The sequence below is a fragment of the Saccostrea echinata genome, unplaced genomic scaffold (assembly GCF_033153115.1).
Source record: "Saccostrea echinata isolate AGI-Se365-2 ecotype Australia unplaced genomic scaffold, CSIRO_AGI_Sech_v1 ptg000001l, whole genome shotgun sequence".
Classification (NCBI taxonomy): Eukaryota; Metazoa; Mollusca; class Bivalvia; order Ostreida; family Ostreidae; genus Saccostrea; species Saccostrea echinata.
The window spans coordinates 3,892,347-3,904,820 of NW_026889750.1; the positions used below are offsets into that span (position 1 = coordinate 3,892,347).

Consider the following 12,474-nt stretch of genomic DNA (forward strand, 5'->3'; position numbering starts at 1 on the left):
CTCAACTCAATACTCAGCCTCAACTCTGAGGTTTTCCCTCAAATTCATAACCTCACCCTCAAGTCACCGTCACCACAAAAAATTTGAGTTTTCCTCAACAGAATTAAAATGGCGGACAGGCGTAGAAGACGACGAAAATATAGAAGATTTTTGCTGAGGAGAGAAAGACCCGAACGTAGGGTAGTAAAAGATCGTCTAAATCCTATGGAAGTGTACACAGACGACGGACTTTACGAACGATTTCGATTTCGGCGGCCTACAATCGTCTATTTGATGACTCTGATTGAACACAAACTAATAAACACCACAAAAAATCAAGCCTTACCTCCACTGTTGCAGCTGTTGGTCTGTTTGCGTTTTCTGGCTACGGGTGCTTTTCATAAATTGATCGGGGACAGTGTAAATGTTTCTGAGTGCACAGTCGGTAGATGTTGCCGTTCTGTGACCCAGGCCATCAACGACATTCGGCAAGACTTCATCATGTTTCCGAGGGACCAAACAGCCAGACAAACAAAACAGGAATTTTTGAAGATCGCAGGTAACTAGTCACTCAGCGTCTGCTCTTTCTTACTTTCATTTTCAGAATATGTACAAGAGGAATAACTCTTGGACTATCCCATGCTTGGGCAATCGTACATTGAGAAGTCGACTTAACCCTTTCAACGCCAAAGCGACATAAATGTCGTTTACTGTGTCAACGCCAAACCGACAAAAATGTCGTTTTTCAATAAATGTTTTACTTTTTCATTTATTAACCATATACCTTACGTGTAATTTAACACAGTAATATCTATATTTTGACACAGATATAGCTCATTATTTTTACATAGGTACTGGTCTAAATATGACGTCATATTTCTTACGTTGAAGTTAAATTATGACGTCAATTTAGGAGTACGCTAGCATTGTAAATAAAGTATGGCGCACTTTCCGTTTGCATTTTTATGGTTCATTGTTGACGGAAAGTTTTACACTTATTTTCCCCGGTGATATATACATTTACATGCTTATATTTTTTTTTTCAGAGAGAAAGAGAAAGAGCTCGGTGCACATATATATAAGCATTTTTTTATTTTATAAGTGGTTTTTTGTTCTGAATAACACCATATAAAATGTTTTAACCATTTTGATTTTAATCCCCAGTTAATCATATTGATATACTCGATTATTCAGGTTCAGGGTGTATAGCGTCGATTTTATTCCAAATGAGTGTTAGTTGGTTGGTTGGGGGGGGGGGGTTAAGCATGCAGAGATAATTGACAAGCAAAAAAAATCGACGAATGAAAAGGCAACCGCTAATAGTTCAAACTAAAAAAAAAGGCCTCATCGTTGTTTGAATATGAATACCGGTAACATGGGATGCTTGAACCTACGTTTAAACATTAAACAACACCAAAGAGGAGGGGAGGGGGCACACAGCTATACTAAATTAACACACTATAAAACAGAGGAGGGGGCACAAAAAAAATCTAAATTTTGCTTAAATAAAAAAATTGAAATAATGGATTAAATGCATAAAAAAATAGTAGTCCCTGAAAATAATATGGAATTGTTCTGATAAAAGCCAGTTTGAAATGAACTTGCAACTTTTTTAGGAATTGAATACAGCTAAATAGATGTGGACTTTTTCGAAGAGCACTATACTCATAGTTGAAGAAAATAAGAATTAAATCGACAGTGACCTTTTGCTTAAAAATATGTATGAAACAGAACAAACAGTAGATTAATTAGTAGATAAGGCTGTAAAGAAATTATTATTGAACTTCTGATAAATGTTAACAACACCGATTGAAAATAAATCAGTGATGGAAAAAAATGTACTATAACATGTAACAAGTGGTTTTGGATGTCATTCAGAATTATGAAAAAGTTCAAAATCATGAACCAAACACTACTATGGAATCTGTACATTATTGGAAAGATAAAAATAAAATGATGTTTTGAGCAACCCCCCCCCCCCCCAAAAAAAAAAAAAACCAAACAAACAAACAAACGAACAAACAAAAGAAAAATGGAGATTCGTGCAAAACTTTAATGACCGTGAAAAATGTAAGGAATCATTTTTTTTTAAGTTGGCTATTGAATTCGTGTATGTAATAATTTAGCCATGTTAAGCATTGAAATCTTGAACGTCAAGTTTCAACTCTGATATCTCGACATCCCAGATATCTCGACTTCCGTTGAATTGTATATGACTTTGAGGAAAAAAGGACATACACACAACTTTCTGCCTTTAAAGAAAAAAAAAACGTTTTTAATCTTGTCCTGTGGTAACAGGCAAAAACACCAGTCATGTTCTGTAATTTCAAGATTCCACTTAGCCTATGCAGAGAGTCGAGTAGAGCGGTAGAGTTTCGAACATTAAATAAATGGATATTGCTTACCTGCATCGCCTAATTCGCCTTATACAAAAAATTATAAATATGTGATGGGCGTATTATTTAATTATTGCTTGAGACATAATTGTATGTACATTTCATTGCATCGAAGTATGAAAAGCTTCAAGATGTCAGATTAGCTGATGTCACGGAGGAAGATGACTGCATAAAACTATATTCAAGTCTTGCAAAATATTCAGTTTCAATTTCAGATTTCGTCAAAATTGTAATGCAGCTGTATTTCACTTTGCTCAGAAAAGTCCAGCTGCGTTAAATATGCATACAGTGTATATAGAAAAGAGCCAAGCGCAGTACAAACATCTCTTTGATCAAACTCTACTTAAAAAAAATTAATTTTAGAACTTTCCGTAAATCTGAGTTGGAAACCAGACAATAAAATCTCTCGCGAGATTTTTTTTTATTCCAGGAACCCAGAAAGATCATTATTTCAGATCAAGCGCAATGCTACAAGGAATTCTGTTTTTCCTAGGATTGAAATTTCGAATTTTAGTAAGCTTAAACATGACACGTGACTAACGGCTATATTTCTATGTCCAGCAGGTGATAGTATGTCTCTGGCAATATGATCGCGAATTTCCAATTCATTCCGACATTAAGACCGCGGAACATTAACTGTCATGGTTTGGAAATATGCAGCTTACGTCATTTTTACCTATTAGAGTCAAAACATTTGAGCGGGTAATTACATGTATAATAATTTGGCGAAGGCGTCTGAGAATACATGGATTAAAATTCTAGTTCAAAATTCATTTTAATCACCTCAGCTACTCTTGTACGCACAGTGTTAGTGATAGATCCAGAAGACAAATAATGCCAATTTCGGAATAGTTTGACATTTATATATAAATCAGAGTTATCTGTCCAATGTTTTTGTTTAAAAGAAATAATAAGAGGACGAACATTTGTTTCCGGAGGGGGGGGGGGGGTAGATCTTAGAAATAAGCAGAAAGTTTTTGAGTTTGGACAGCCCATATCAGTGTCGTCTCGATCATCAAATATTTTAGCTGTAACAGATGGAAATGACGTACCTGTAAGCTGTATATTTCCAGTCTTGCCAGTTAACGTATCGCGGTCTTAGAAATCTATTTTAAAGAAACCAATTTCCTTAGTGTTTCATTTGAGATAACAGTTTACGCCCTTTTAAGAAATGATGTACGATTATTGTGTCCAAGTGATAAGCGTCGGGGGCACAGGTTAAAAAAAAAGAAGACAGCTTTTGATATAACCTGATTAACTTGGGAAAAACTAAAAAAATGACTTATAGTTTCAATTTTCATGTTAAAATAAACTTTCACAAAACAATCTTTTGACATCATTATGTGCCTCTTTTTTTATGTTTGTACATGTATTCCATACCTTGGACGTAATTGGTTTGTATGAACAACATGGCCGTAGGAACCCCAAATAATTTTGCCGATATTATAGTGCCCCAACTGAAAATGTATGGTTGCCCACCTCCCCCCCCCCCCCCCCCCCGGAAAAAAAAAAACTGAAATTGCTTCCTACGGCCCTGAATAATAAAAATTATTTAAAAATATTTTATCAACGTATTTCAAAAAAAACATCAAATTAAAAAAATCCGTTTGGAAGTAGAAAAACAGACTTTTTTAAAAACTTTTTTTATGAACGGAACAAACTTAACCAAAAAAAAAAAAAAAACAAACAAACAAAACAAAACAAACAAACAACTACCGTATTTTACACATCATGCATCTGAATCAATTTCAACGTTGAAATAGAACGTTTTTTAATCTGTTTTATCGTAATGAAATCTAATGTTTTATTGCAAAAAGCATTGTGAGCATGTAGAAAAAAAATAATTTCAAAGTATTCAACTGTTCAAAGCTCAATAGTGGATTTAGATTGTTGATTATTTTGGGCATATACAGGTACTGTTTTGTTATCTGTTAACCTTAACCCCCCCCCCCTTTAAAAAAAAATAAGGCGAAGAAGAACGATTTGAGAAGGGCAGGGTTGGATCCTCCTTTTTATAACAATTTCTAAAAAATTTGCTAGACATTAATATTTTTATAAATCATTCTTCATAAACTTAACGAAATTATTATTAACCAATTAATATTGCCATCAATATCAGAAAATTTTAATCGATTTCTGTGAACGACACACAATTAGTTACATGTAAGCAGATGTAACAAAGTACGCTGCTTTTATTTCATCATAACTTATTTTATTCTATAAAAAGACTCAAAATTCTATTTATTAATGCACTACATGTAGTAGATTGGGGTGTTATATTCTAAAAATCAAATGATATTTTTAACTTTCAAACTTCCTATACATGTACATGTAAAAGCACACCTTATGCTAAAACTGTAATTAAATAAAGTCTGTGTGCTTTCAAAATTAATATTGATCATGCTAAATAATTGATAAATACATCGATGATATTTACTTTTTTTTTTAAATCTGAAGTATCCAAATAAACATGGTCAGAAATTTTCAATCTAGGGTTCCCAAATGTCTTGGGGTGTGTAGATGGGACGTTTGTGAAGAAACAAGGCCCTTCAGAAAACGAACCAGACTTTGTGAATCGGAAGGGATTTCATTCTTTGAATGTGCAGGTAATCGTATTAAATTTCGATTTCAAATTTGTATCCTTTATCCTCAATACTTTAAGTAACACGTGTAATTTTATTAAATAGATGGTGTGTGATGCAAAATTTCGTATTACCAGCATTTGTGCCAATTGGCCGGGCAGTGTGCATGACAGTAGGATCTGGAGAGAATCAGCACTATGCAGACAATTTGAAAGGGGTATATTTCCAACTGTCACTTTTACAATCTTTATATAGCTCAGGAACGTAGCATCGTTTTTGGAAAGGGGGGTGGGGGGCAGCCAGAGAAAAGAGAAAAATAATTCAACTTACCTGAAAAAAAAAACTTGAGAAGCAAAAAAAAGGGGTGGTGGTGGATTTTCCAAACTCGAAAATCTTATTTCGTGTGTGTGTGTGTGTGTGGGGGGGGGGGGGGGGGGTGTTCCATCTTCTTTCAGTACCAACTTATTTCAGTGCCAAATTTTTCTCCTACATTACTGCATTATTTCCCTTATTTGACTTTACTGCAACAAAAAGGGGGGGGGGGGCAACCGGTCTTTCAATGAACATTTTCAATAGTAAAAATTATGTTTGGAAAAAAGTAGGAGGGGGGGGGGGCTATTCATGTACAATGTGTATATAATCATTCCCTTTTTTAACTTCAGGTGAGCACAAAGGCCTCCTTCTAGGAGACTCAGGGTATCCATGTCGCAGGTTTCTGATGACTCCATATCTCAGCCCAACTACAGAGGCCCAGCAGAGGTTCAATGCATCCCTATGTAGAACACGGGTGCTAGTCGAGCAGAGTTTCGGCATCCTTAAAAGGCGTTTTTCCTGTCTTCAGGGAACACTTAGGTAATGAATTTTGTTTAAACTGCGTCAAGAATTTTAACTTCTTATATCATGCTTTCACTTTGTTATATGTACACTTTCAGAACATGCCCAGACCAAGCAGCGGCCTACATTGTTGCGTGCGTGGTTTTGCACAATATCGGGATAGAGCGTGGGGATATTGCGATGGACAGACAGGACGTGATTCACTACAATCCCACGGACCACCACGTTGCGTGTAATGGGACCTTTTCTTTTATGATTTTTATATAGATAAGAAAATTAATGAATGGCCATGGCCAAGTCGTTTTCATGTTTTTCGAAAGGTCCTGTGACGTCATCAGGCTTGACATTTAGCAGCTTTTAATGTGTAACTAAAATCCTAGAAAATGCTGAAAAATGTAGTTTTTTACGAACGTCTTCACAAGGTTTTTCTCTGGACTTTATTTTAAAACTTGGGTAATTAAGTAAGAAAGGGAAGGGGGTTATTATTGTTATGTAAACGGCAACTCACGATGAGAAAAAATTAGGGATGTCAATTTTGTCAATAATTCATATTCGAATATTCAATGAAAGTATTCGAATATTCGATAAAATAAATAAAATCTGGTATATTTTTAATATGCATCATCCTACTTTCGTGAAAAGTTTAGCGTGTAGGTATTCCTATATTGGAAATAAAATTTTATGAAGACTTGTAGGTGTACAATAAGGAATTCCATTTGATATTTGTCAATGTTTGAAATAAATAATTGATTTAAATGTAGAAAAGCATAATTTTAACAAATGATTCATGTGTATTTATAGTAGCTCCAACTGAGGAACCAGTCATCTTACCAAAGGCAAGATAGTCGTATACTGTTCAGATTCCAATATGTGTAATTAATTACAGTTATCAGCCTAATCAGAGATATGATTATAATCTTTGATACAATGTTTTAGAAATATAAACAAACATTTCCATAGACAATTTTCCTAGGTAATTAACTAATTTCCCGATAATGAATATAAAATTCAGGATTATGTACAACCCGAGATAATCAAGTAATTTACACATTTATTCTGAAATTGAGTCCTTTACAATATTAATTACAGACTAATTCCAGCGGACATTCATTTGAATGATCAATTAAATTTGTTTTGATAAGTATACTCTTCAAGTCTTTTAGACATTCAAGAAGGTTTTTATTTTGTTGTCCTCGATTCTAGATCCGATCGTATTTAACTAATAAAAACTATGAAAGTTTGTTTTATATTATACATAAAGCATTATTGTATAATTCTTTAACACCGTACTCAAAACAAAATAAATAAGTAGTAGATCTATACAAGATAAGAAAGTAGTGAAAGAAATATGGCGATCAAAATTGATCGCTAGTAAATTAAACAGGGGTAATAAATTCCAGCACTGTTCTAATCAAAATTTATTAATCACAGTACGTCTTTTTATGAAATCCGAAAACACCGAATATTCGAATCTTAAATTCATATTCGAATATCAACTCATCGAATGAATATTCGAATGTTCGAATATTCGTTGACACATCCCTGGTCAAAAAATACGACGGAAATATTAAGAACAGGATTCGAACCCGGGTTATCGGATTGCTCAGTAGGAGCACATGACTAGTGATTCAGGGGGCTGGGTTTGATCCATCGCATTTTTCTGCTTGCTGGTTACATTTGGTGCCTGCCATGCCCAGGAATGCAAGATGAAAAACCTGCCATGCAGGGAAGAGCCTACATATGTTGCTCAATTGAAAGAGTATCTGACTTGTGATTCAGGGAGTCAGGGTTCGAATTTTGGTCTGATTCGTCGATTTTCCTCCTCGCAGGTTACATTTGGTGCCATGACTATGCCATGGAAGTGACAATTGAAAGACCTTTCAGGAAGAACCCGGGTTGGTGTCTTCTGATGCAAACACTTTTAAGGAGGTGGGTAATATGGTGGTCAGGCAGGTTCAATCGCCGATTACCACATGGCTCAGTTGGTAGAGTATCTGAGTTCCAGGGGCCCGAGTTCGAATCCTGATCTGATTCGTCGTATTTTTCCTCGCTGTGTTCGATTTTAAGGACCCTCTCTACAACAGTGAATGTTTTTTTTTTTGGACATTGACAAAATTATAGTCTATAAAGGTGTAAATACTGCACTTATTTATTTAATTTTCAATATATGGTACGTGCCATTTACTCCCAGGAAAAATGTTCAAAGACAACAATGTATCAAATGAACAGAAATCACTGTTGATTACTTCTGTGGAGAAAATCATGGAAATAAAGTGTTCAATAAATTTATCTTGGTCTTTTAATATGTGAAGAATGCTTGAATTGATTACAAATTGTGTAATACATAGTAAATTTCAGTTTATTTGAGTTTAGATCTAAGGGCAGATCACTCTAATTGCAGAAAAATTTCACAGAATCAGAACTCTTTAGTGTGCAGTGTAGAGAGGGTTTTAATTATATATCAATATTATGTATTTATAATTTGTAATTAATAAGCGTATTTATAACGACGCACCAAGTATAGCACTAGTCAAGGACAGATTATTTATTTTCTTGTCAGTCGAGGACAGATTATTCATTTTCAACATTTTCAAGAGATAGATATTCTTAATATTATAGAAAGAATGGCATGTTTCTTGTTTTGCTGTGAAAATCCCCAAATATCTATACGATCAAAATGTAAACAAGCTAATTCAGAGAATTTGTGTTCCCAGCTTAGGGGAAAAAAGAGCATGCGCAGTTCGGGGGTGGGGGGTGGGGGTGGGGGGTCGGACTCCCCTTGATTTGTAGAATTACTGAGTATTAAATGTATATAATTATGCATATTGAAAGAAATAAAAAAAGCCAATATGGATATAAAGATTTGATTGCTTATTCTTTAATATATGTATAGAAGATTCTTTTTGTATAGAATATTATCACACTGTAATAATGATTTTATGAGTTTGTACAAGCCAGACGTCATAACTTTTTTCATTTCACATGCTGCACCCCTATTAATGTTATTGTGATTTAAATTCAAGACACGTGGTGTAGGTTGATCCATTCTAAGGTTATAGGGTAGAACCGGTTTTATAAATAAAATTGGCAGTAAACAGGAAATTGCTATAATCTGTTTCCTATAAAAATGTGTTTCCAGAATTTTCTGAAAGATTTTAAAGATTTTAAACAGAAATGAGTGCGATTTAAAAAATCACAACCTTCTTAATTAATCTTCGCTTTTGTGATAATTAACCGCAAAAATTGGAGCTTTACGGGTAACGTCGCGTGTAAATGACTTAGTGTGAGCTTACCTCACTAAACAATTACTGCTAATCAGTACTGAAAAGCGTCTTTGATTGTTTTACAAAGTCATCGGAGCTTTGTTTGAGTCTCAAAATATTGACTCATTAGTCAAACAGGAAAGTTTATATTTTTTTCACTGTTTTGCCTAATAATAAAAATTGACCAAGCATATTTTAGATAGACAGTACATCAAGCATTACAATGAAATGTATTGTAGGACAGTTATATTTTTATTTAAAAGCAAAATTAAATAGCTTGCAATTAAAGAACTTCACTCGACACTCCAATTTTCCTCGGGATGTTTGGCACATATCCATTTCAGTCTTTCAATAAAAAAATCAGCAAAAGTATAACTGTTCTTTGACGAGAACTTAGCTCTAAGTACTGTTATCAGAATATATTCTCTTTATCCTTCCTGGTGCTTGTCTGCATCACTCTCAAAATTTACACTCATTAGTAAACACGAGATTTCTCTCTTTTTCAATCTTTCATATACCCAAACTAAGCGTTGCATAAAATAATAAACAGCAATGAAAAAATTTGTCGAAAAATCCTTCGGCATTATTACTGCCTTGTTAATTCAGATTCGTATGAAAGAGAACAATCATATAAGAAAATGTGAATGAAAATATTCCATCCAGTCTGTTTTTCAGAACTTTTTAAAAAATTAAAAATATATTAGAAAATATTGTTAATTTACATTTTATTTTCAATACCATAATGTAAAACAAAAATGGACTGCATTTTATTGATTGACATTGCATTGTAGTGCAATGCAATAAAATGCAGCTAAATTCTTATGGTAAACAGTATGAATTCTCTTGTAAACAAAAAAATCCACTCATCATGCAGGCAAAGAGGAGTGTTCATTTCTTTTGGATCTTTTGCGCATACTCAAACTAGTCATTCGATAAAAAAAATCCCAGTAACACGTAAGTTTGCGAAAGTCCTTGGACTTAATTACTGATTGTTAATTTTGATTCATATGAAAGAAAACAAATATTTAAGAATATGAGAATAAAAGAAATGCTCTCTAGTCTGTTTTTGAAGCCTTTTTTTTTCAAAGCATAAAATGAAAAAAAACTGTGTGTGTATTCAATCAGGTTTTAAATTTAATTAAGAAAAAAAATTGACTAAGTTAATTTTGATTGGACAATTTGGCAGGCATCACAATGTATCGCATTGTATTACGGCAGAGTGGAGTATGGTGCAATTCTTTTGGATCTTTTGTGCATACTCAAACTAGTCATTCGATAAAAAGAATCCCAGTGACACGTAAGTTTGCGAAAGTCCTTGGACTTAATTACTGATTGTTAATTTTGATTCATATGAAAGAAAACAAATATTTAAGAATATGAGAATAAAAGAAATGCTCTCTAGTCTGTTTTTGAAGCCTTTTTTTTTCAAAGCATAAAATGAAAAAAACTGTGTGTGTATTCAGTCAGGTTTTAAATTTAATTAAGAAAAAAAATTGACTAAGTTAATTTTGATCAGACAATTTGGCAGGCATCACAATGTATCGCATAGTATTACGGCAGAGTGCAGTATGGTGCAATTCTACTTGTATTTAAACAAGCACAATTATTTTACTTGTCAGGGTATTAGAAACATTCCCCACCATCCACCCTCCAAAGACAGCTTTTATATACAATTTGTCCTTGTGATCGAATGTTTATTTGGAAATTTGCATAATGTAAGTTTTGTTTCAAAGTTTGATAACTCAAATTATGTCCCTTTGAACAACGTAGACAAAACGATCATTGATTCCTGCTTTATTTTATGTAAATGTTTAAGCAATGCTAACGAGTAACAGGCTTGTATACTATATATATAAGACGTTAGAAAGAAATTCACAAATGACCATGTGTTAAAGTCAGAGTAAATAACGGTGACAGGTAATGTCGCGAGTAAAGGACTTAGTGTGAGCTTATCTCACTAAACAAGTACTGCTAAGCAGTATTGAAAAGCGTCTTTGATTGTTCTACAAAGTCATCGGAGCTTTGTTTGAGTCTCAAAATATTGACTCATTAGTCAAACAGGAAAGTTTATATTTTTTTCACTGTTTTGCTTAATAATAAAAATTGACCAAGCATATTTTAGATAGACAGTACATCAAGCATTACAATGAAATGTATTGTAGGACAGTTATATTTTTATTTAAAAGCAAAATTAATTAGCTTGCAATTAAAGAACTTCACTCGATACTCCAATTTTCCTCGGGATGTTTGGCATATATCCATTTCAGTCTTTCAATAAAAAAATCAGCAAAAGTATAACTGTTCTTTGACGAGAACTTGGCTCTAAGTACTGTTATCAGAATATATTCTCTTTATCCTTCCTGGTGCTTGTCTGCATCACTCTCAAAATTTACACTCATTAGTAAACACGAGATTTCTCTCTTTTTCAATCTTTCATATACCCAAACTAAGCGTTGCATAAAATAATAAACAGCAATGAAAAAATTTGTCGAAAAATCCTTCGGCATTATTACTGCCTTGTTAATTCAGATTCGTATGAAAGAGAACAATCATATAAGAAAATGTGAATGAAAATATTCCATCCAGTCTGTTTTTCAGAACTTTTTAAAAAATTAAAAATATATTAGAAAATATTGTTAATTTACATTTTATTTTCAATACCATAATGTAAAACAAAAATGGACTGCATTTTATTGATTGACATTGCATTGTAGTGCAATGCAATAAAATGCAGCTAAATTCTTATGGTAAACAGTATGAATTCTCTTGTAAACAAAAAAATCCACTCATCATGCAGGCAAAGAGGAGTGTTCATTTCTTTTGGATCTTTTGCGCATACTCAAACTAGTCATTCGATAAAAAAAATCCCAGTAACACGTAAGTTTGCGAAAGTCCTTGGACTTAATTACTGATTGTTAATTTTGATTCATATGAAAGAAAACAAATATTTAAGAATATGAGAATAAAAGAAATGCTCTCTAGTCTGTTTTTGAAGCCTTTTTTTTTTCAAAGCATAAAATGAAAAAAACTGTGTGTGTATTCAGTCAGGTTTTAAATTTAATTAAGAAAAAAAATTGACTAAGTTAATTTTGATTGGACAATTTGGCAGGCATCACAATGTATCGCATTGTATTACGGCAGCGTGGAGTATGGTGCAATTCTTTTGGATCTTTTGTGCATACTCAAACTAGTCATTCGATAAAAAGAATCCCAGTGACACGTAAGTTTGCGAAAGTCCTTGGACTTAATTACTGATTGTTAATTTTGATTCATATGAAAGAAAACAAATATTTAAGAATATGAGAATAAAAGAAATGCTCTCTAGTCTGTTTTTGAAGCCTTTTTTTTTTCAAAGCATAAAATGAAAAAAACTGTGTGTGTATTCAATCAGGTTTTAAATTTAATTAAGAAAAAAAATTC

At 33.2% G+C, this 12,474-nt stretch overlaps 1 protein-coding gene across 1 annotated transcript; it reads left to right on the plus strand.

The window, feature by feature from the left end:
* Positions 1-235: 235 nt before the first annotated feature.
* On the plus strand, positions 236-7,656 carry LOC133181790 (putative nuclease HARBI1). The gene is made up of 6 exons (XM_061316389.1): positions 236-538; positions 4,869-4,981; positions 5,063-5,174; positions 5,620-5,809; positions 5,890-6,023; positions 7,571-7,656. Exons 1-6 carry the CDS (start codon positions 274-276, stop codon positions 7,654-7,656), a joined length of 900 nt encoding a protein of 299 aa, XP_061172373.1. The 5' UTR covers positions 236-273.
* Positions 7,657-12,474: the final 4,818 nt, after the last annotated feature.